General features: G+C 41.2%; 1 protein-coding gene across 1 annotated transcript in view; it reads left to right on the forward strand.

Annotated features, from left to right (window-relative positions):
• Positions 1-24,431, forward strand: part of IQGAP1 (IQ motif containing GTPase activating protein 1) — a 99,823-nt gene that overhangs the window by 22,094 nt on the left and 53,298 nt on the right. The window contains exons 3-6 of the mRNA XM_045813176.2: positions 11,946-12,102; positions 13,704-13,781; positions 18,038-18,114; positions 23,513-23,580. Of these exons, the coding sequence (XP_045669132.1) occupies positions 11,946-12,102; positions 13,704-13,781; positions 18,038-18,114; positions 23,513-23,580 (380 nt within the window). The remainder of the gene's footprint in view (positions 1-11,945; positions 12,103-13,703; positions 13,782-18,037; positions 18,115-23,512; positions 23,581-24,431) is intronic.

A 24,431-nucleotide genomic window follows, 5' to 3' on the forward strand; every position in this document is an offset into this window, starting at 1 on the left:
CCTGGATGGTGCTTAGATATGTTATTGTCTTAGTAGAACTCTAATTGCCAGGAAAGCCTGCCCAGCTTGGGAGGTTTTCAACGAGTAACCCTGGCATGTGGGGGCCTTTGCTGTGCAAGCTGGGTGTGGTAACCGGAGGAGTGGCTCCTGGAGGAACTGAATCTTGATGGTTTGGAGTAGTCAGTTCCGGCATTGGTTCCTTCCCCTCTGTATTGCACTGAGCTGGGAAACCACTGAAGTCACATGCTCAGCAGAACTCGTTCAACTTGTTTCCTCCTCACAGACCCCTAATTCACATTCCCACCCTGATTCTTTTCTGCCAGTGCGTGCTCGAGGTCTGGGCTTGTTTCAAGGCTTACCGCACCAAGAGTTTTCTGAATACTGATTTCTTTGTCTTGCTGAGTGGTGGAATGGGTAGGGCCAAATATAGTCCCTTCGACAAATGTTATCGGAAGGACAAGGTAGGCAGGTATTAGGCAGGTTACTGGGTGTCACACTCTAGGAGGTTTATTTCTGGGATCTAGCTCTTTCACGCACGTACTCCTGTGTATGTAACACCGGTACACAGTTCCCATTACTTAGAGCCTGTTGCTGTGTGTTTGCATACAGTATCTCAGTTAATCTTCACAACAGTCCTAGGGTGTTTTTAGGGACAGGAAACTGAAGCTTAAGTTAGTTAGATAAGTTGCCATTCTTACTTCCTTCCCTCATTCATTACTCAGGGAAGAAGTGGGTCTGCTCCTTTCCATAGCTTGCTGCCCCCTGTGTTCTTCAGAACGTTGCCTTCTTCCTTGGCCCTTTATTTCTTGTGTCTTCAGTCCCCTCAGCACTGGTTCCTTTCTTGCAGCCTGAAATTAAGTGCCTCTTCCTGAGTCATAAAAAGGGAGAGGTGCCTTCCCAGGACATGCCACCATCTCAGACCAACACTTTCTCCATTCCTCCAATTTCTCTTCCCTTCTTAAACTTCCTGAAAAGGAAGTCTACCTTGGCTGTTTCTAGTTCCCTGCTTCTACTTGCTTTTCTAGTTGTAATCTCCCTCTCCCTGCTCACCACTCCTACTAAGATCCCCCTTATTCGGATCACAGAAAGCCGCCTTCCGTGTTTGCTGCGTCCTTTCCCCTTTGCCATCCACCTCTCTGTAGCATCGAAGTTGGTGACCTCTCCCAGGTTCCTGAAAAGTTTTCCTTCCTTGCTTGCCATCATGTGATTCTCTCATGGTTCTCATTTTACCACAGCGGTCACTATTCTTTGTAATACTCACCACTTAAGTGTTGGTGTTCTCTGAGGCACAGTCTTGACCATTTTTTAAAAAAAATTATTTAAGTCACCTCTGCACCCAGTGTGGGGCTCGAACTCACAACCCTGAGATCAAGAGTCACACGCTCCTCCGACTGAGCCAGCCAGGTGTCCACGGTCATATTTTATTTTGCTCTACAGTCTGTTTCTCGGGTGAGCTCATCCATCCCCATGGTGCCACTCTTCACGGCTGGGTCTCCAGCCGGCCTCTCTCCTGAGTTTTCCAGACTTGTGTTTCCACTGTTTGCAGGATGTCACCACCTGATGTCCCGTTCATGTTTCAAGCTGAACACGGTTTCCGGCATGAATTTATCATTCTGGCCTGCTTCTGCTGGTGGCCCCCGCCTCGTTGCCTGGCATCCTCTTTCATTTAGTCATCCGTGCCACAAGTCACCACATCATCTTTTAAAATAAAACAACCTTTTGCCTTTTATAGAAGTTTCTGAAAGTTTACTAAACATGGTACATGTTGCCAGATTTTCTTCTGGAACAGTGTGAGAATGTGGGGTTTCCCCACATATTGGACAATAATAAGTTGCTATTGTTCCTTTTTATCTTTTCCAGTCGGATAGCCAAATAATGGTGTTATTGTTACTTTAATTTGCATGTCTTTGCTTAATAGTGAGATTAAGAATTTTTCGTATAATTATGGCCATTTACTTTGTGAGTTGCCTGTTTGTTTCTAGTCCATTTTTCTAGGGAAGTACTTGTCATTTTATTTATTTCAAGCATTTAAAATGTGTATATATATATAAAGATTATAGGAGATTAATTTCTTGTTATGTGTTGCAAATTTTCCCTCCAGTTTTTTTCTTTCAAAACTATTTTAATTGCCTTATAGAAGTTTAACTGCTTTTTATGTAGCCAATTTCTTTCCTTTCCTTTCCTTTCCTTTCCTTTCCTTTCCTTTCCTTTCCTTTCCTTTCCTTTCCTTTCCTTTTTTTTTTTCTGTGAAACCCAACACAGGGCTTAAACCCAGGACCGTGAGCTTAAGACCTGAGCTGAGATCCAGAGACGGTCCCTTAACTGACTGAGCCACTCAGGTGCCCTTCCCTCTTTCTTTATATCTGCTGCCATAATTTTGTTTGAAATGGCTTTTCCCATTTCAGGATTGTAGAACCATTCATCTGGGTTTTTTTCCCCCTCCTTTTATCTTATTCTTTAAAATCTCTAATCCATTTTTTTTTAAGATTTTTTATTTATTTATTCGACAGAGATAGAGACAGCCAGCGAGAGAGGGAACACAAGCAGGGGGAGTGGGAGAGGAAGAAGCAGGCTCCTAGTGGAGGAGCCTGATGTGGGGCTCGATCCCATAATGCCGGGATCACGCCCTGAGCCGAAGGCAGACGCCCAGCCGCTGTGCCACCCAGGCGCCCCTCTAATCCATTTTTTAAATTTAAATTTAAAATTTTTAAAGTAAACTCTGCCCCCAGCATTGGGCTCGAACACATAACTCTGAGATCAAGAGTTGCACGCTCCACTCACTGAGCCGGCCAGGCACCCCTCTAATCCATTTGATGTTCAATGTCAGTAGCAAGATGTAAAGTCAGAAGCTAACTTTGCTTTTTTTTTTTCCTTTTTCTTTTCCAGTTATCTGTAAAGCCCTTGTCTCCCCCTTCTAGCTCTTACTTCCAGCTGCTTAACCAACTGTCAAGTGGAGTCAGTTTTTCCTTTGTAATTACTCATCAGTTTTCTTTCTCTTCCCACCATTGCCCTCTTCAAAGACCTTACTTGGATTCCTCTGACCAACCCACTCTTCTATTCAAAAACTTCGGTGGTTCCCACTGCCTGTGAATTAAAATGCTAATGCTCCAGATACATGTCTGCCTACTCTCTGCTTCAGTGATTCATCATTCCCCAAATACACCATTTGTTGTCAGGTCCCCCCCCCCTTTTAAGTGATTTCAGCACCCAACAGGGGGCTTGAACTTTCAACCCCCAGATCAAGAGTCATACGCTCTACCAACTAAGCCAGCCAGGCACTCCTGTTTTTGTGCCTTTTTGCCCTTCATTTATGCTTTGTCTTAAATTATCATCCCCTGTCGTAGCTAGTTGTATAAGCATCTCTGTTCCAGGGGATGATCTCCTTGAAGGTGGGAACGGGCATTTAGCACATTTCATGCTGCTGATAGCTGTTGCATGGTGTAGTCCATTAGAAACGTATCCTGGGGCGTCTGGGTGGGTCAGTCCGTTGAGCAGCCGACTTTTGATCTGGGCTCAGGTCATGATCCCAGAGTCCTAGGATCGAGCCCCATGTTGGGCTCTCTGCTCAGTGGAGAGCCTGCTTCTCTCCCTCTGCCTGCCACTCCCTGTGCTTATGCTTGCACTCCCTCTCAAATCAATAAAATCTTAAAATAAATAAATAAAATCTTTAAAAAAAAAAAAGGGTGTCCTGAATGGATGTGTAGCTGTCGGAGTGGATAGGTATTTTTTTGCAAGTTGATTTAAGGGGCGCCTGGGTGGCTCAGTTGGTTAAGCCTCTGCCTTCTGCTCAGGTCATGATCCCGGGGTCCTGGGATGGAGCCCTGAGCTGGGCATCCCAGCTCAACAGGGAGCCTGCTTCTCCCTCTCCTCCCCGCTTATGCTCTCTTACTATCTCTGTCTCTGTCTCTCAAATAAATAAAATCTTTTTTTTTTAAAGTTGATTTAAAATATGTGTAAAACAAAGGTCCATAAAAATAGGCTAAATGTGAGAGGTAGATAAGAATTACTTATAAGAATTGTGATGTATTTATATTAAAAACAAACTTTTATCTAAGCACTCATTTTTCACCCTGTGTCCATGTCACCAGTGTTTAGTGTTCAACGTGCTTCTCTCTTGGTGCTTGATAAAGGGAAGTTTGTTGATGAGGTTGTGGACTGTGGTGCGGGCGGTTTCAGGAAGCCCGGCTTCGGAACTTGAGGTCTTGTTAGTGAGTGTTTGGAGGTGGTAGCTATTATAGTTCTTGAAGGAGGCAATATATTGTAACAATAGAGTTTGGGTCTTAGAATCACACCAACTTGGTGTGTGCCAGTCACCTGCTGGGTAATCTTGGATGGGTCACTTTTAGGAGCCCATAGTTTCCTTGTCCCTAAAATAAAAACAGTAATACCACTTAATGAGGTTTTTGCAAGGATCAGGTGAGATAATGCATGCAAAGTATTTAGCTTTATATCAGCCATGTGACGTTAGAGAGTCTTTTTTCATGTTACTTATTTTGAAAATGAGCCTTTTATTTTTATTTTTTTAAGCGGGGGCGGGGGGAGGGCCAGAGGGAGAGGGAAAGAGAGAGAGAATCTTAAGCTGGGCGTGGAGCCTAATGCGGGGCTTGATCTCACAACCCTAAGATCATGACCTGAGTCGAAATCAAGGGTTCGATGCTTAACTGAGCCACCCAGGAGCCCTGAAAACGAACCATTTAGATACTGCTGTATTCATGTTTAGTAGTTATGTTTAAGATCTGAAGCCACTTTTTAAATTTTTTAGATAATTTTCATGTGACTTAGACTTCTAAAGCAGTTCTAGTGTTAACTTGAGGAGGAGAAAATGTTGAAAGTTTATATCCCTTGTTGTGAGAGGAGGGACTAGGAATGCTACTCTCCATTTTCTTCAAACTCTGTGTGAGAGAGAAGAAATGTAAGGGTTTTGTCACTGAGTTCTGTTTGTGGCCACAGCTGAAGAGTCCTGATCACAGGTAATGTGTGCTGATGTTACCACGTGGTATGATATTCTCAGAACTTTTTAAAAAAAATGACTTATCTGGTAAAACATTTGTACTTGTAGAAATACTTGTACTTGAAGAAAAATTTAACCCCCCCCCCCCAGTGTTGCCAAAGTGATTTTCGGAAACAGATCTCATCAGGTTATTCCCCTCTTAAAATCCTTCAGTGTGCCCCACGACTAGGATGGTTATTTCTTCCTCATGGAGGCCTTCCCTGCCCTGGCCAGTTGGTAAACCCCTCTTCATTCTTTTCAAGCCCATTAATATTTGTGGATGTGTGGAGCTGGGAGAGTTAAGATTTTGGGTAGCAGAGTTAGGATTCCCGAAGATGCTGACATTAGGGACAATGGGCTGAACGGAACATGAGGAAATATGGAGATGAGCGCGGGTAGTGGTTCTAATACGGAATTGTAGAGATAGGAGTCAGCAGCAGCGGATTTGCAAAAAACTGTTGATTGGAAAAATGTAATAAAAATGATTTACTCTGAGGCTTTGTTTGTGGTTATGGCGTGCTTCAGAATGAAGAGGGCGATCGTCCCGTTCCATTCCAGGCTAGATACCTGGAACACGGTGTTCATCTGTGAGTGAGGGTGATGTGGGGGGCCCAGGGGCCCTGCCTGCCGTCTGAGCGCTCGCTCCGTTGCAGGCACTGTTCTTAACGCTTTATTTGTATCATGTCTTGTAATCCTCACACCCGTCCTTCCAGGTCGGTGCTATTATTATTCCCTTCTTGTGAAGAGTGCTTGAAGAACTGTCACCATTTCACGGACAGAGGAGCTGGCATGTGCCTCATCATCTGAGGGCAGCGGAGGAAAAGCACAGATTTGTTCCGTACTGAGCCACCACACACATGGCAGCACCATGCTTTATATGCAGTCTTTTTTTTTTTTTTAAGATTTTATTTTTAAGTAATCTTTACACCCAGTGTGGGGCTCAAACTCACAACCCCAAGATGAAGCGTCACATGCTCTGCCAACGGGGCCAGCCAGTCACCACCCCTCTCCTTTTCTTTCGTTTTATTTATTTATTCGAGAGAGAGAGAGAAGGCAGAGCAGAGGGAGAGGGACAAGCAGACTCTGTGGCAAGCGTGGAACTGATATGGGGCTCCATCCCATGACCCTGAGGTCATGACCTGAGCTGAAATCAAGGGTCAGACGCTTAACCAACTTAGCCGCCCAGTCTTATTTAATCTTCAGTGAGGGACCTACCTGGAAAGTATTGTTATTCTCTTTTAACAAATGAAGAAACTAGTTAAGTGACTATCTTGATAAGGGACAGGTTATAAATCCAGGTGTCTCTCTCTCTCTCTTTTTAAGTTTTATTTATTTATTTTAGAGAGCGCAAGCAGGGGAAGGGGCAGAGAGAGGGAGACAAGTAGACTCCCCACTGAGCGGGAGCCTGATGCGAGGCTTAATCCCAGGACCCTGAGATCATGACTGAGTCAGAACCAAGGGTTGGATGCCCAACTGACTAAGCCACCCAGGGGCCCCTAAATCCAGGTTTCTTAAAGTCCTTGGCCAGCACAGGCCACTATAGATAGATAGATAGATAGATAGATAGATAGATAGATAGATAGATAGATATAGAGATATATTTTTTTAATTCAGTATAGTACATCATTAGTTTCAGATGTGGAGTTCAGTTACTCATCAGTTGCCTATAACACCAGTGCTCATCATGGCCACGTTATATTTGTAATTCCGTATGCTGTCGTGTTTCACAAGGCAGCTTAGGGTGCCAGAGGTAAACTGGTGCTGGCTTAATAAAATTTCTGGCTGCTAGAATCAAGAAATGAAATGAGTTAACTTGAATGTTTGGTTCCATGTCCTCAGCAGCAGTCACGCTCAGCCAGTGGCATGATTTGGCTGAGAGGCTTTGAAAGCATTCAGGCATGAAAGTGGGGAAGTGGGTGGGAGGTGGAGGGAGTGGAGGAGTCGGGGTAGAGGAGCAGATCTTTAATAGAGTTTTCTGCCCGAGGGTTTCTGTGATTATCGTGAGAGTGATAAACATAAGACTTGGCAAAAAGTTGTGTTGGCCGTTGATTTTTCTTTCATACGTAGGTTTATTTACTTTTTTTTAAAAGGTTTTATTTCTTTATTTGAGAGACAGAGTGAGCGATCGAGAGAGAGAGAGAGAGAGAGAGAGAGAGCGAGCAAGCGTGCGTCCTCAAGCTGGGGGAGGGGCAGAGGAGGGGAGGGAGACGCAGACTCCCCGCTGAGCAGGGAGCCCAAAACCGTGGACTCCTCCATCCCAGGACCCCAGGATCATGACCTAAGTCTAAGGCAGGTGCTCAACTGACTGGACCACCCAGGCGCCCCAGGTTTATTTACTTTTTAATTTTAGCTTTATTGTGGTATAATTAACGTATAAAAGTGTAAGCTATTTTTTAGTGTACCAAAAAAATAAAGTATACACTGTGGTGATTTGTTATACATATACATTATGAAAGGTTTAGGTTTTGTTTTGTTTTTGTGAGAACATTCAAGTTCTACTCTCTTGGCGAATTAAACTTCTGCAAACATTGTGATCAACAGTAGTCACTGTGTGTTACATTACAGCCTCAGACCTTACTCTCTTACAGCTGAAAGTTTGTACCCTTTTGCCAACCTCTCCCTATTTCCTTTACCCCTTAGCCCATGGCAGCTACTTTTCGACTGTGTTTCTGAGTTTTGTTTTGTTTTTTTAGATTTCATATATAAGCAATACCATGAAGTATAATGGCCACAGGTTCATCTGTGTTGTCACAAATGGCAGGATTTCCTTCTTTCTCATGGCTGAATAATAGGCCAGTGTGTGTGCGCACGCACGTGTGTCGCATCTTCTGTATCCATTCATCTATTGATGGGCACTTACCTTGTTTCCTTGTCTTGACTATTGTGAATAATGCTGCAGTGAACATGGGAGTGCAGACGTCTCTTTGACAGCCTGCTTTCATTTCCTTTGTGTACCCAGAATTGGGGATTGCTGGATCATATGCAGTCCTATTTTTAATTTTTTAAGGAGCCTCCACATTTCTCCTTAGTGGCTGCACCAGTTTGCAATCCACCAGTAGTGCACACAGGGTCTCTTCTCCTTTTGATGATGGCTGTTCTAGTAAGTGTGAGGTGATGTCTCATCGAGGTTTTGATTTGCATTTCCCTCACGATTAGCACCTTTTGTATGTCTTCTTTGGAAAAATGTCTATTCAGTTCCTCTGCCCATTTGTAAATTGGATTGTTTGTTTTTTTGCTGTTGAGTTATATGAATTCTTTATGTATTTTGGATATTAACCTTTTATCGGATACATGATTTGCAGATACTTTCTTCCATTTCTTAGGTTACCTTTTCCTTTTGTTGATGGTTTCCTTTCCCTGTGCAGAAGCTTTTAAGTTTGGCGTAGTTCCACTTCTGTTTATTTTTGCTTTTGATGCCTTTGTTTCTGGTGTCAAATCCAAAAATACCATTGCCAAGACTGATGTTAAGGAGCTTACCTCCAATATTTTCTTCTAGGAGTGTATAGTTTCAGGTCTTACGTTCAAGTCTGTAATCCATTTTAAGTTGATTTTTGTGTATGGTGTAAGGTAGGGATCTATTCATAGATTTATTTAAAAATGTATTTAAAAAGCAAGGGGCACCTGGCTGGCTCATTTGATAGAGTATGTGACTTGATCTCAGGGTTGATCTCAGGTTGAGCCCCACGTTGGGATTACTTAGAAATAAAATCTTAAAAAAGAGATTACTTAGAAATAAAATCTTAAAAAAATAAAATGTATTTATAAAGCTAAATTAAATGCTTACGTTTTATACGAAAGCTTTGTGTCTGAGTTGAAAATCAGTGTGGACTTAAAGTTAAATATTTAAAACCCTATTTAGTGGACAGAATGTGGAGAGATATTAAGACTTCTTCCTGTATGGGGTATCTGACACTTTGCCCTGTTTATTCCGCCTGTGGGGCTCAGCCCTGTTAGGTTTTTGGAGTGACGTGGTAAGAGCAACTGTGGTCTAGTGAGGAGGATTCTTTTTTTTTTTTTTTTTAAGATTTTATTTATTTATTTGACAGAGAGAGAGACAGCCAGCGAGAGAGGGAACACAGGCAGAGGGAGTGGGAGGGGAAGAAGCAGGCTCCCAGCAGAGGAGCCTGATATGGGGCTTGATCCCAGGACTCTGGGATCACATCCTGAGCTGAAGGCAGACGCTTAACGAGTGAGCCACCCAGGCGCCCCGTGAGGAGGATTCTTAACTAGGAATCAGGGTCCTGTTCTTCAGCCTTTGCCACTCGCTAGGGGTTGACCTTGGACAGATAGACCTTATACTTGTGAAATGAGGGAGTTGTACGAGTAGGTATAGCCTTTGGGTAGCTTTTGAACAATAAAAAAAGTTTCTTTAATGTTTATAATTTTTTTATTTTGGAGTTACCCATCTAAGGTCCTTTCCTTAGGAATTAATTCTAAATACAGCAGAACATTGTGCACAAAGGTGTTCCTTGCAGTATTATTTAATAGTCGAAACTATTTGGAAGTGACATAAGGGTCAACATAGGTGGCCAATTAAGCACTTGGTAGAATTTTTGTGTAACTTAGTCTTCAGAAATTATATAGTAACATAGAAAATATTCATAAAACATTGAGAAATGTCTAATAATTTTCTCTAATGAATATGAATTATTATATTTTAAAAAAGGCATTTGCTCTAGAAGTTTTTTAAGTTCCTGCCTATTATCTTGTGATTCATGGTTTAGGGGCAGAGGGGGAAATCTCAGATGCGCTGTAGAGGACAGAAAGGAGGGTTTGTTGTATCTTCTTGGGATTATAGTAGAATCTAGACTTCTGCAAATATTAAAAATTAGAGTAACATAGAACCCTACTTAGTGCTCTTAATTTTTCAAAGTAATTTGGTCCTGATTTAATGTATTTTATTTTATTTTTTTAACTTATTCTTATAAACGAGCCAGGTGATACTCTGTTGTGAGACAGAGGTCACCACGCCATGTGTGGTAATTTGGAGGTCAGCTTTGGGTTTGGGGCAGCTGAGAGACACTTCTGTATTTTGCCTGTTTATTCTAGCTCTCCCTTACCCCTTTTCATCAGATCACAATTGGCTCTTCTTCTGGCCTGACATTTCGGTGATGTGCAAAGTATTCTGTTCCATTATACAAAACTTCTAAGTCTAGCTATTAATCGGACTGTTTTATAGCAGTTTGCCTAGGGAAGGCGAGGATAAAGGCTTGTGGGAGATGTCGCCGTGGTCCCTCCTTTTACTTTGATTTTGACGTAGTGACTCAGAGGAGAATGAAACGCCCTTGGTAGCTAGCTGGGATTCAAGGCAAGAGCATGCACTGTGCTGTTTATCCATAGTCTTCCCTATGTGTTTACCTTGTTTCGAGGAGAAGAGAAGTACGTTTTTCCTCATTACATGGCAAAGGGCTGTTTTTGGCTTAGACTGCAGTTGTTCTATGTTTGTTTCTGTTAATGAGAACACAAGTTAGACTGTCCCCTGAGAGCTGGGGTTGCCAGGAGCTGTTTGCCATATCCTTTTTAGCAATAAAATATTGGAGGGCTGATTATAGGACATGTATCCTTGGACTACAACTGTTTTTTTCCATACCAGCGGCCCACATTCTTTTCCAAATTGCCCTCTCGTCTTTGGGCTCTTGGATTTTGTAGCTCTTACCAATTGGTATCTAATTTAACTACTATGGCAACTCTTCTGGAAAACTTATTTGTCATCCCCCGCACCCCCCCCCCCCCCCCCCGCTGCCTTAACATTTAAGTTCTGCGACCTGAAGGAAAAGCCAGAGGTGAAAACTTTTTATCATTGGGTATAGGGAATGATGAGAAAATTCTCTGGCCCATGCGTGCACCCAGCCAGTATTTACTTAGTACATACTACGACTATTTATAGAACCTGAGAAACAGGGGAATTGTTCCTTTTCCTTACGATTTTGTAAAAATTCTGAGTAGTAACCTCAGTTTGGAAAGTTAGAATTAATACAGGAAAGTCAATTCTGAATTATAAAAGTAACAATTTATAGAAGTATCATAAATTTAAGGTCTGTTGTATGTCCTTCAAGCAATTTTATTAATAAAAGGATTACATAAAAATGCATATGGGGATACCTGGGTGGCTCATTCGGTGAAGCGTCTGCCTTTGGCTCAGCTCATGATCTCAGGGTCCTGAGATGAGCCCCGCATCAGCCTCCCTGCTCAGTGGGGAATCTGCTTCTCCCTCTCCCTCTGCCTCTCTGCACCCGCCGCCCCACTCTTGTTCTCTCTCTTTCTCAGATAAATAAATATAATCTTTAAAAAAAACAAACCATTGCCTTAAATGATTTTTAGTTACCTACATTTCTGTTGGTAGAAAATATATGCAGATGTGCGTTGTTTTATCTTGAGCCTCCCTGAAATCTCTTGAGAGATGTTCTAGGGGGGAAATACAGTTTCCTTCCCCACCTGAAAAACACGCATTTATTCTTACTGCTTCCATTAGCAATTTCCTTCCGTATTTTAGCTGAGACAATTGACTATTCATGTAACCCCCAAATAGCCTTAAAATCTGAACCTAGAAATTCTCTGTGGATTCTGAAACTGGAAGAGAACATCAATACATTTAAATTTTCGAACAGTTGAAGTGCTGGCTTCAGTTACAAATGGCTTTTCTTAGGGGTTCTGCAGGAGTAACTTAGGGTTAGGGCCCCAGGTTTCTGGGCAGTTGGAGCCTGGGAGCAAACTGGCCCTGCTGCCGCAAAAGAAACCAGGGTAGAGAAGAAGGTGGCCTTGATGCTTGGGAGTTTTCCTAAGTTCCTTGCCTCTGAGATCTGACTGGATCAGGACAAGGATGTGTGTGAAAACGGATGTTAAAAGAGCATCGTTTATGTGGAACTTAAACTCTTCCAAGGAGAATGGAAATGAGGCTCCTTAGGAGGGGATCAGACCTTCCTTCTCTTCTCATATCCTCTCCCCTTTCGTGCAGGTGGATGGAAGCGTGCCTCGGAGAAGACCTGCCTCCCACCACAGAACTGGAGGAGGGGCTGAGGAATGGGGTCTACCTTGCCAAACTAGGAAACTTCTTCTCTCCCAAAGTGGTGTCCTTGAAGAAAATTTACGATCGAGAGCAGACCAGATACAAGGTGAGTCCTTCCTTGCTTGGGGCTTAAATTTCCATAAACTTAGAAGATTAGTGGACTTTATCCTGTGTAAGAGTTTATTGAGAAATATGTGTGAGTGTGTTTGTTCTATCAAAATAAAACACCTGGCAGAGTGGAGAAGATAGTGCAAAGTCAGGTATAGTAGTAAAAGGGGGCTATCTGTATTTTTGATACAGTTCCTGTGATGGTGTATGTCTAGAAATCTTCATGGTCCTTAATGAATTTTTTATTTCTTAGAGGGAGAGGAGGTAACTAGGGGGAGTTACAACTTTAAGTATTGAATGTGTTGGCAAACTGAAAGCAATAGCAATGCAACTTTAGGGGAATAAAAGGCCCCCCTGTGATGTTAAATAAAATTCGAGGTAAATTGGGAGAGCAGTCCAATTTCAGGAAATCAAGGTAAGTGAGAGACTTTGATTCTTGTGGCCCAGGGCCCTGAAAAAGAAAAATCAAGTTGGGATGTTGACAAGGACCAAAATTTGTTCTGGGGGAGCTTTCCTATGAGCAGCTGTTTGGAAAAGGACAAGCGTAAAAGGTAGTGGAAGCTTGCAAAACCAAGAGCAGATGTAAGCAGGGCGACTGTAGGAGTTGGGCCAGAGCTCAGAATGAGCTAAGGATGAAGACAGAATCAAAAGAAGTTTTTATGTTTTGTGTTTTATGTTTATATTCAAAGGACAACAAGGAGGATGTAGGTCCTGAACCAAAATTAACATCCCAAAGAGAAACTTTCCTTTTCTGAAGACAGTTTTGGAGCTGCTCCGTGGAGCACTATGCAGTGTGGGACAGAGCAGCAAGACATTCGTTCATTCATTTAATAAGATTTATTTATTTTTAAGAGAGAGAGCTAGCATGAGCAGGGGGAGGGACAGAGGGAGAGAATCTCAAGCAGACTCCCAATGGACCCCAATGTGGGGCTGCATCCCATGACCCTGGGTCATGACCTGAGCCAAAATCTAGAGTCAGACGGTCAGCTGACTGAGCCACCCAGGCGCCCTGAGCAACAAGACATTTGAGACAGGAGTGGAGACTACGTGGCAGTAGAAACAGTAGTCCTGCCCAGAGAGTAAATCTTTTCTGTAAAATAACAGACCTAGAGGTTTAGAGGGGGATATTTTTGTGTGTAGTATGAAAACCCTGATTAATATAGTTAATGATATCTGTCAGTTTGTGAGTATTTTCTACCTGACAGATACCACCCTGAGTGCTTTATGTGCATTTTCCCATTTCATTGCAACAAACATGTAAAGTAGGTGTTACAGATGACAAAGCTCAAAGAGGGGAAGCCACTTGCTCAGTGTCACCAATAGACAGCCAAGCCAGGGATTGAATCCAGGATAATTGAATTCCAAAGACCGTGTTCTGTAGAGCGCATCATACAGGAAGATTCTCCAGGCGGTTCTCAATGGAAGGGAGCTGAGATGTGGATTTGGCTTTTTAGGATTGGAATGTGAACATAATGCTATAGACCTTCAATTTAAGGGGAACTTGCAAAGTTTCATAAAGAAACTTTCGCAAAGGGAGTCTCTATTTAGTATTTGCTTCAATACTGCCAACAGTGCCTAATTGTCTCTTATTTGTTCTAGGCAACTGGCCTGCACTTTAGACATACTGATAATGTGATTCAGTGGTTGAATGCCATGGATGAGATTGGATTGCCTAAGGTAACTTACGTGATTCAGAGTTCTGGCTTAGATAGGCTGTTTTGGCACATAGTTCTCATTCTGCCTGTAAAATTATTCTCAATTGAATCTTTGATGATTTTCTTTCTTTCTTTTTAAGTACTAAAGATCTCTTTCTTTCTTCTGTTTGTTTTAGAGAATAGTTTTGTTCTTTCTCTTTTATATTCCTCATCCCTGCTTCATCTCACCCTAGAGAAATTCCCTATGATATTGACTTTTACTACATCAAACTGTAGACTTACATTAAAATCCACATGCCATGAAATCCACCTTTTTAAAGTACACAATTCAGTGTTTTTATTTATTCACAAAGTTGTTACGTTAAAATTTGACTTTAGGAAATATAAGGAAATATTTTAGAAGTGTCATTTTCCAGCTGCAGAGTATTCCTCTATCTGTAAGAGAGCGTAATGGGCTATTATTTTATGTTTCAAATTGTAGAGGCAATATGATGGCAATTACTTTTCATATCTTGTTTTGGTGATGGCTGTAGTCCTTCTTGAGGGTGCAGTGGGTGTGCAGGACCTGCAGGCGTACAGTTGAATGGGCTTGGAGTGCGTGTGCGTCCTCCAATGTTCTGCTCAGGAGTTTATTTAGTACCACTCTTGGCAAAATTGCCATCTCTGGCCTCCGCACTGCCCTCCTGCCATCCTGTCTTGAACCCAGAAGGCCATGCTTTATTGTCAACTCTAAGAGGCGTGGACATCTTGTTTGTTTTCCATATCCTTTGACCTAAGAATTCTGCTTATAGGAATTTATCCCTCCCCTCACATCAGACAAGCCCGAAAAGATGGGCACATAAGGGTTTTCAAGCATTGCTTAGAACAGAAGAAATTGATAGCAACCACATGTTCCTTCAGTGGGGACATTAACTGTGCTGCAGCCCGTCGAACACTAGCACAGCCATTAGAAAGGATGATATTAATCTGTACAGACAAAGGAAGTTGTCTGTGAGGTGTTATGTGGGGGGAAAAACCCTAAATGGGCTAGGGTTATGAGAGTTTGTGCTCTGGCTAAGGTGAGGTCACTATTTTTGGGTAAAAGTGAGTATTCTTGGGAACAGTCTGTAAGGAGGTGACAGTTTTCATTGCTGTGTGATGGCATTAAGGGGCAGTTCTTATTTTCTTTATAACTTCCTGTAGAGTCTAAATTTTTGTAACCAAAGAAAGATTGAAAAAAGTGAGATGGGGAGGATCAGAAAGTGGCTAAGACCACTGGGAGATGAAATTTGGGATTTAGCATAGCGTGGAGCTCAGTTTTGCATATCTGTGTTATGAATTGAGTTAAATCCAGAGCCAAGTCTTTGCAGAAGACTAGCCTTTGTCCTCTTTTTTTCAGAGCAAAGTGCTGAAGCTCTCTTCCTCTCGCTGGTAGGTTTGAGAATTAGGGCCGCAAATATCAGGAAACACAGTGTGTGAAGTTCTTAACACCTGCTTGGTCTGTATCTTGTACCTGTTTCTTAAGCAGTATGCCTGATGGGCAGTGATGATTTAACCTCTTTTAAATGGTACTAAGAGCTTTGTTAATATGTGCTATTACTAGTAGTATTGTTACTACAAAATGCTTTTTTAATGATTTAATTTTACTACTTTTCTTGTTTACTGATGGTAGCATATTGTCCTGGACCACAACTGCAACAAGCATAGAATTCCCCAAAGGCTTTCAGGGACAACAGGGCTGTCATGGCTGTCAGCCTTGGAATGTCCATCCTACATGATTTAGGTCCAGAAGACTTGAGTAATGTGGACTAATGATACTTTTCCTAAAAATTGTTGCCCATGATATAATGTATGATATATAATTGATAATACATATATCGTGTTTACAGGGATGTCTTCCCTAATCTCTTACTATGGTACATATAGGCTAATTATAGAAACTTAATTTGGTAAGTTTTTGGTTCTTATCCCTTTTGTCTTTTTATTTATAATTGGTCCTGTTGGCCACCTCTTCTAGGAACTATTTTGTGATTTTGACACTTTGATTTTTTTTTAATTTTATTTTTAAGTAATCTCTACACCCAGCGTGGGGCTCGAATTCACAACTCCAAGATCAAGAGTCACATGCTCTCCCGATTGAGCCAGCCACGCACCCCTTGACTTTGATTTTTAAGTTGTTTTGAACCTGCTCAGCTTCTTCTCCGTCTTATGTGTTCTACCTCCCATATCCTAGTGGTGGGGTTCCTTAAGATGCAGTCCTTACTTTAGCTACATTCTTGTTCTCATGGTTTCAGTTATTTTGAAGACTTTTCTATAAGAGAAACACATTGTCTTCACATGGCTGCCAGACAGTTCTTGTTTTCTATTAGCTAGACTTCCATCTATCTGAAAGTAAACCTTCCTTTTCCCCCAAGTGAACCTCCCCTCCTCTATACTAAATGGTAGCCTGTCCTCATTTCCCCAGTCATCCCGTCTCAGAATCTTGAGGTTACCTTGAACTCCTAAATGCAGTTATGCCCCAAGCCTTCCTCATGTATTTGAAATGTTTCTTTTATCTGTTGAGAGGGGTTATCAGCCTGCCTCCTTAGCTTCAATTTCTCTGCAGTTCAATGTAGCCTGTGTCCTGTCTCCAGTCAGATCTTCCTGAGGCCCTGTTTTTATCCTTGGCTCCAGAGCTAGGACTTCTCTGGGGTCTGCATATCAAGTTCAAACTTGTCTGACTTTCAAGGTCCTCATAATCTGATTGCATCCTACCCTACCCAGCCGTATTTTTCTGTTACTTTCTTTTTTTTTTTTTTAAAGATTTTATTTATTTATTTGACAGAGATAGAGACAGCCAGCGAGAGAGGGAACACAAGCAGGGGGAGTGGGAGAGGAAGAAGCAGGCTCACAGCAGAGGAGCCTGATGTGGGGCTCGATCCCACAATGTCGGGATCACGCCCTGAGCCGAAGGCAGATGCTTAACCGCTGTGCCACACAGGCGCCCCTCTGTTACTTTCTAAACTGTATTCTGCACTGTTTTCGGGAAGGGTGGCTCAATGTGACCGTGATCTTCACGTTTCAGGAGACGATGACGTCTCCATCTTGGAAATGAGCATGCAGAGTTTGAAAAATTATCAAAAAGATGATTCTGTACATCCCATCTCTCGGGGGGATGTTCTTGAGGCAGTTCTTTCTAGTCGAGAGCCGTAGGCATTGCAGAAAAAGCGTGAAAACAAGCAAGATGTGTCTAGGGCTCTAACAGGCACACGGTGCTGCAGGACTCTTCCTACTGCCTTTTACTGCTCATCCAGATTCTTCTGATGGACTCAAAATTCAGTCTTTCACTTCTCCAGACCACTATCACCTCCTTTAGAATGAATTGCGTGATGCCACATCACCATGAAGATAGATCTTGGAATTCAAGGTTATACTCAATCTAAACCTGCTGTGTTCCTATTCAACCTCATTCATTAATTCATTGCATGTAGAACCCCTTCCTTGACCTTGGCTCTAGGCTTGGCATTGAAGATATGGCAGCGAAGTGCGTAGACCTGGTCCCTGCCTTCATGTAGCGTGTAGTCAAGCAGATAATAACACAAGTAATTGATTATTTGTGGCAAGTGCTACCCAGGAGAACCACCGGTCTTCCACATTCCCATACATACCCTCTATTTCATCTGCTTGATCTGTGTATCTTTTCTCTTTTCCCAAGCATGTAACACATTTTTTAAAAAAGGATTTTATTTTTAAGTAATCTCTGTACTAGTGTGGGGCTTGGTCCACAACCTGGAGATCGAGTCGCACACTCCGCCAGCTGATACAGCCAGGCATCCCTGCATATAACACATTTTAATATTTTGTAGGGTTTTTTTTTTTTCGGTGTCTAAATGTAGTAGTTCACACAACTGAAAGCACCTGAGTCAGTGTTCGTTGTTGAGTTATTTTTGAGTCGAGGCGTGATAGACAGTAACCAAGCAGATTGCCGTCCTTCAGCGCTTCCTGCATTTGCCAGTGGTTTAAACTGCACGAGAGCTGGGGGTCATCCGCCCATGTCTGAGTCTGCAGTGAGCACATCACTTTCACATACCTGGTGAAATTTGGTGGGTTAACCTAATAAGGCTTTTCCAACTAGTGCTTTTTATTCTGTTTTATAGCATTTTGTTCCTTGCGTTACTTAGGATGAATTGTCTCTTCCCCCTAATGAAGTTACTTGCTGAATGCCAATAATGTTTTCTAATTGTTTTATTTGTATAATTGGTGATTGGTGAATGATCCAGTAGATTGTTACCTTAATCCGCTTCTTTTATTCTTCCTCAGATTTTTTACCCAGAAACTACAGATATCTATGATCGAAAAAACATGCCAAGATGTATCTACTGTATCCATGCACTCAGGTAATCATATTTTCTTGGTAAAATAAACAGTGTACATAGACACAGAGAACAGATTGCTAAGTTGCCAGAGGTGAGGATTTGGGGGCCAGCAAAATGGGTAAAGGGGGTCAAAAATTATAGACTTCTAGCTATAAAATAACTAAGTCCTGGGGATATAACATACTGCATGGGGATTTTAGTTAATAATGGTGTAGTGTATGCTTGAAAGTTGCTAAGAGAGTAGATCTTAAAAGTTCTCAGCATGTGGCGCCTGGGTGGCTCAGTCAGTTCAGCATCTAGTTCTTGGTTTCAGCTCAGGTCGTGATCTTGAGGGTCCTGGGATCGAGCCCTGCATCAGGTTCCCCACTCGGGGGGTGGGGGGCATCTGCTTCTCTTCTCTCTCTCCCTCTGTCCCTCCCCCCACCCCGCTCAAGCACACACACTCTCTCTCTCTCTCTCTCTCTCAATTAAATAAATATATCTTTAAAAAAATTTCTCAGCATAGGGAAAGAATCTGTAACTCTGTGGTGGTGGATGTTAGTGAGACTTAGGTGACCATTTTGCAATATATACATATATTGAATTATGTTGTCCCCCTGAAACTAGTGTAATGTTATATGTCAGTTCTATCTCAATTTAAAAAAGCAGTTTAGGAATAATACCTGAATTGAATGTATAGCTTTTTGTCCATGATTTAATGAAAAAGTTTTTGTATTAGCTTCAGGATTTCCAAATAGAATAGGATACTGTTGTCTTAACAAAATGGTGAGAACCAGCTGTGTTTTTCTAGGGAGTAGGGAGAAGGGATTTATTTATCCCCATAATAGCAGATAATTTGGCTCTGAAAACATAGTATAGTCTTTCATTGTTGATCTAGTGTTTCTGTGAACTGTGCATTTCAGCCAGGATGCAGTTCCTTTCTTTTTAATTAAAATCTCATTAAAAATTACAAAAAGTATTTACATTTCAAAATTTTCCCTGTTTACTGTTTTGTCACAAGCCAGTAGCTGAATTACAAATACATTTACCATGTCGTAATACTTTAGTAGTATAATTAAACTTTATCAACATTTTCAAATAATGTCAGCAACTATCAAATAGTTGATTTTTAATTTATTTACTTTTCTAGGTCCTCACCAAGCCATTTATTTGTTAAGTAATGGTTATGCCAAACAAATATGACAAATAGGAACTGAAACAAAGTATAATTTTTTCATAATTTCATAGTAAATTTTGAAGATGGCTAAATTTCAGGCCCTTGGCTCTTAGAATCAGCAAAGTACTGTATTGGGAGGAAGAGGCGATGTGTGTGGAGGGAGGGTGGAGTTTGGGAGATGTGATAGCGCCATACCAGAATGGTGCAAATCCATAGGGCTAAACGAGAAGGTGGCAGAAGTGAACGGGATATCCGGGTGGGGTTTCTTTGCTCGGGCTGCCCATTTTATAAGGCATCCTGTATGTGTGCTTAATAAATGTTCATCATGTATACGAATATATGTATCATACTGACCCGTGAGAACCCTGTTGTCTGCAGTTTGATTGAACATGTGCCAGACCCTTCGGATCCCTGGAACCCGTGTGAAACCCACAAAAGAAAGCATGTAGCCGAGGACTAGTGCACAGCCACACTCCCGTGCCTTTGGTTATTCTGTTTTTGCTGCCTGAATGCCCTTTTACCCCCTAGTTCAATGCGTGTTCTCCAGCTGCTACTGTGGAATGCCAGGTTCATGGATGCCTTCTTTTACTTTTTCTCCCTCAGACAGAATTAGCTCCTTCCTGTCTTTGTGCTGTTCGAGTATTGGCACATACCTCTTACTTCAAGTGTAAGGTTTTTACATCCTACTCTGGTGATTAGTTCTTGCTGCTTGCTTTCTGTGGACGCCTTGGGGGCAAGACCGATTTCTGTTTATCTTTGTGTCTCTAGTACTTAGATGCCCAAGCACATAGTAGGTGGTCAATAAATGTTTGTGTCAGAATCATACTTTGTAACCAATCTTTCTTCCCATTCTCTAGCTCAAGGGGATATTTTCTGCCCTGTAAATGAAAAAAGGAAATGGTACCTTCTTTTATCAAATGACTTTTCATGTTTGTCTCAGTGTATCCAGTCAGGTTTTAATTCAGTTCCCACCTTCTTGGTGGAGTTCTGTGATTTCCATTGACTCCAGCTCATTCCTTTGTCTAAACTCTTTGTTTCTTAGTTCTATTGTTTCTTTTATAAGTTTACTGTCTTTCTCTCTATTACATTATTAGCATCTTAGGGACAGAGGTCATGCCTTACATTTCTTTTTTTTCCCTCCAAAGTACATGGCATAACACTGGACAAACAAGAGCAACATCAGAATTTTTAAAAAATATTTAGGAGTGGGTGGTATCTCTGGGAATGTTCAGATTGTAGCAATTTCAAATATATGTGTCTGAGCCAAAATCAGATTAATTCTGAGTATTATGATTGGCTCACTGTTACAGTGAGGCCTGTCTGTGTTGATAACCTTGTGAAGGTTGTATCTACAATGGATATCTGAACTTGGCAGGCAAGAGGCCGAGCTGGCAGAACTCCTCTCTGTGCGTTCTGCAGCCATGGCTCTCTGCAATGTAACCTGGGTCCCAGGCCCCCAGTTCTCACTCAGAGATGAAGAATTAACTGTGCCTTTCTCAGAATCGGAAAGGGAGGAAGTCTGCTATTGTTACTCATTTCTCTTCAATATGCAACCCGTGCTTAGAAATTATATACAGAGCCGTGTGTTCTGGTTGGTGATTTATGATTTCTTTCCTCCCTGGAGTGTTTTTCCTGAAGGGTTGGCTGCCCTTGATACGTAGGCCGTTTATACTTGCTTGGAGCCTCTTCTTTACCGTGTAGTACAACAGTGTTCGAGGCAGGCTCCTCACTTCACGGTGTGGGGTGAGGTACCTTCTCCCTTTTGGATTTGCAGTAGCAGAAAAGCATTATCTTCCTGTTTTCTCCGTTCCTGGCTTTTTTTCTTTCTTTTTTTTCTTTTTCCTTCTTTTTCTTTTTCTTAAAGTCTTGACTGGCATTACTCCAGAGATAGTCACCATGTTTAGTCCTGCTAAATTACTTTCTGGATTACACTCCACCCTCAGATAAGACCCCAAATCTTTTTTTTTTTTTTAACTAATTATTTTATTAGAGAGAGGGAGAGCATACCAGGGGTGCTGCAGAGGGAGAGGGAGAAGCGGACTCCCACTGAGTAGGGAGCCCGACGTGGGCCTCGATCCCAGAACCCTGGGATCATGACCTGAGCTGAAGGCAGACGCTTAACTGACTGAGCCACCTGGGTGCCCAAAGACCCCAATTCTTTATTATTTCATATATATTTGTATACTTTATTTCCATTTCCTCTGATGTTTTATCTTTATAAGAACTGATTTGGGGGTTAAATTGGCCCATAATCCTATATCCTAAATTCAGAAGAAATGTAAAAGCTGAAAATTATATTTAAGTTTGGTTCCAACTCATTTGTTGGCAAAGTCTGATCAGAATTAATTGAAGTTATTTAGGATATTTGTCTACTTACTGTGATTATGTGTATGTTTCTCTGCAGAAAAATAATGTATTCGTTTAGAGGTGCTGTCTCAAGTCTTGCTGGCATGTTTTATAATACTGTATATACTTAAGTAAACAGACATTATATAATACTGTATATACTGTAAAACCTTTCTAATATCTGAGAAATCCTAAATTCATATCTGGCCCAAAGAATTTAGATCAGGGATTGTGGGCTGTACTAGATTCTAGATTCTGTTTCCTAAGCAGCTGCTGCATTTGTGTTTAGAGCCTTTATTAAACAGTCTTTGAGATCAGCGGAGTGATTTCTTCGAGGTTACCCTGCAGGCAGCAAAGATAATAGGAATCCACAGCCTCCTTTTCCCCATTGCTATAAAGTACAGCTTCAGTAGGAAAAAAGAAAAGAAAAATGTAGCTAAGCTCAATCGGAGGCTGACTGTTGTAGGCACCTAACAGTTACTTGTAAAAGTCGTTGAGGGAGAACAGGAGCAAAGATTGGAAAGGGGTGTTTACTGGTAGGATTGAAAGCTTAAGCTTTGAGGTGGAGTACTCTCGGTTCTGGGTGGCCATTATGGTTATATTCGTAACTCCAGCATGTCCTTAAAATATTCTCGATAATTAAATGAGATAAAAGAAAGACGGTGCCAAGTCTTAGATTCTCCTCTCTTTTATTCATAGCAGCTAGTGGTACCGTCACAACTTAAATTTACTATTGAAAGACCTTAAAAGCGAACTCACTCTTCTTGGGCTTGTAAAGGTGACATTCTTGAAATTTCCTAAAGTGTGGCAGCCACTTTTTCTAAGTAGAAATAAGAGAGGAAGAAATTCCTGAAGAAAAGTATTTGTACTACTTTGGAATGCAGGTGGGACATATGTGGGAGAAGTAATGTATGCAATGGGGACAAATTACAGATACAGAATGTTACTGGCTATTTTGCTTTGGAAAATTTGTTGAATAGATTTAAAATCTTTTGTGAGAGGAACTTTATATAGTTCCATTTTGAGCATTTTACTCTAAAAAAACAATCATATACATATGATTCATACTTATGCTTATCTAAGAAAATAATTAGCTACTCTGAATGTATAAATTCGAAAGTATTTTCAGAATACTTGACTTTTTTTAGATTATACATTTGTGTTTATTATATACAGTTTAAATTCTGATCATTCTGTGAATGTAATATACATGATCCATATTTGTGTTTAGATAAAACTGAGGTTTATAGATTATTTGCAAAAACTGTAGGTCACTCTGTTGAGTTTCTGTGATCTGTTTCTGAGGCATGTTTTATTTTTTCCCTATTGCTAGGCTGTCATTGTCTTGCTCATGTCCATCCCTGTCAAGTACACTTCTAATTTGTTGATTCGGATCTGCTAGGTCCTTAGAATCCAGTTAAGCTAATTCAGGCTTATAGACATTTACTTATCCATCTATCCATCTGTGAAATGTTAATATTTATTAATATATGCCAGGTTCTGGGTAGACATTGGTGAACAAGACTTTTGTTATTCCTGCCTTCATGGGATTCAAAGTTGAATAGATTTCCGTTTTTATTAAAACAGTAAAGATAATATAATGTTTATTTAAAACTCATAAATTACCTGAAACTTTTCCATCAGTAATATGAATTCAGTTTAAATAAGACTTTTTATTTTGGTCATTTTCATGACGCTTTTATAAATAGCCAGTGCTTTTTGCATTGCATTATGTGACTTATTGTAAAACTAAGAAAAGGTTGTGAGATAATGTACGGTAACCGCAAAGGGGAATATGGTAGCATGCAGGGGTATGTTCAGGGTGTTTGTTCTTCATGCTGACTCTCCCCTTTAATCTGAGAACCCCAGCTGGGTGCAGCTGGGAGGCCTAACTCTTTTGCATATCGTATCTTCTAGTTTGTACCTGTTCAAACTGGGCCTGGCTCCTCAGATTCAAGACCTATATGGAAAGGTTGACTTCACAGGTAAGGAGTTACAAACTTGGCAGGAAATGCTTGATTTATGTGGAAATAGCCTGGAGAGTCAACAATACCAATCTTAAAGACATAGGGCTTTAAAAACACTCTGGCAACAGAGATCAAAGAAGTGTAAGTAACTTGCTTCTCCTGGTGTGTTGAGAAGCCCGCTACACTTGGAATTTCAAACTCTGTTCTCTCATTTTAGCAAGTATCTACAGTGTGCAAAGCAAGAGGTGGCAATTTCGTAATTAAAAAATTTAGCTTGTTTACCTTATTCTATGTGTATTTGCTGTTGTCAGATGCTTGAAGAGATGGAGGCTTGGGGAGAAAAAGAACAGCGGTAATACTGGTTAGGGGTAATATAGATTCAAATCTTTTGAACTGGTCATTATTTTGTAGACTTGGGAATTTTAAATTTAATAAAACTTTTATCTATGACATTTTTCCTTCTGGGGAAGTTGTTCCCCAGACCTGGGGCAAAGGGCCAAACCTTACATGTTGTTTTCTTTTATCATTTGGCTTCCTGCCTTGGAAGTAGAATGGTTTAGTAGTGGCTAGTGACTTGGCGTATAAAGACATCTGGCTGGCTTATGGGTTACTTGTTGCTGAGCTCCCTTCAAAGCTACTCCATTCATAAGTTCACTGTAGGAAATGCCACAAGTAGTAGTTTTGAGAAACTCTTTTCTGTAGGGCTGTTTCTCATGTTATACTTACTTTTGATGCTCTTGATTATAGTAATAATGGTTAATGTCTACTGAGCGTATGCTTTGTGCCAGGTACTATGTTCAGTGCTTTCCATATATCATCTCATTAAATCCTCATAACAATCCTAGGAGGTAGCCACCACTTTATCCCAT

The sequence above is a fragment of the Ursus americanus genome, chromosome 28 (assembly GCF_024610735.1).
Source record: "Ursus americanus isolate L20-20 chromosome 28, mUrsAme1.1.p, whole genome shotgun sequence".
NCBI classification, from domain to species: Eukaryota; Metazoa; Chordata; class Mammalia; order Carnivora; family Ursidae; genus Ursus; species Ursus americanus.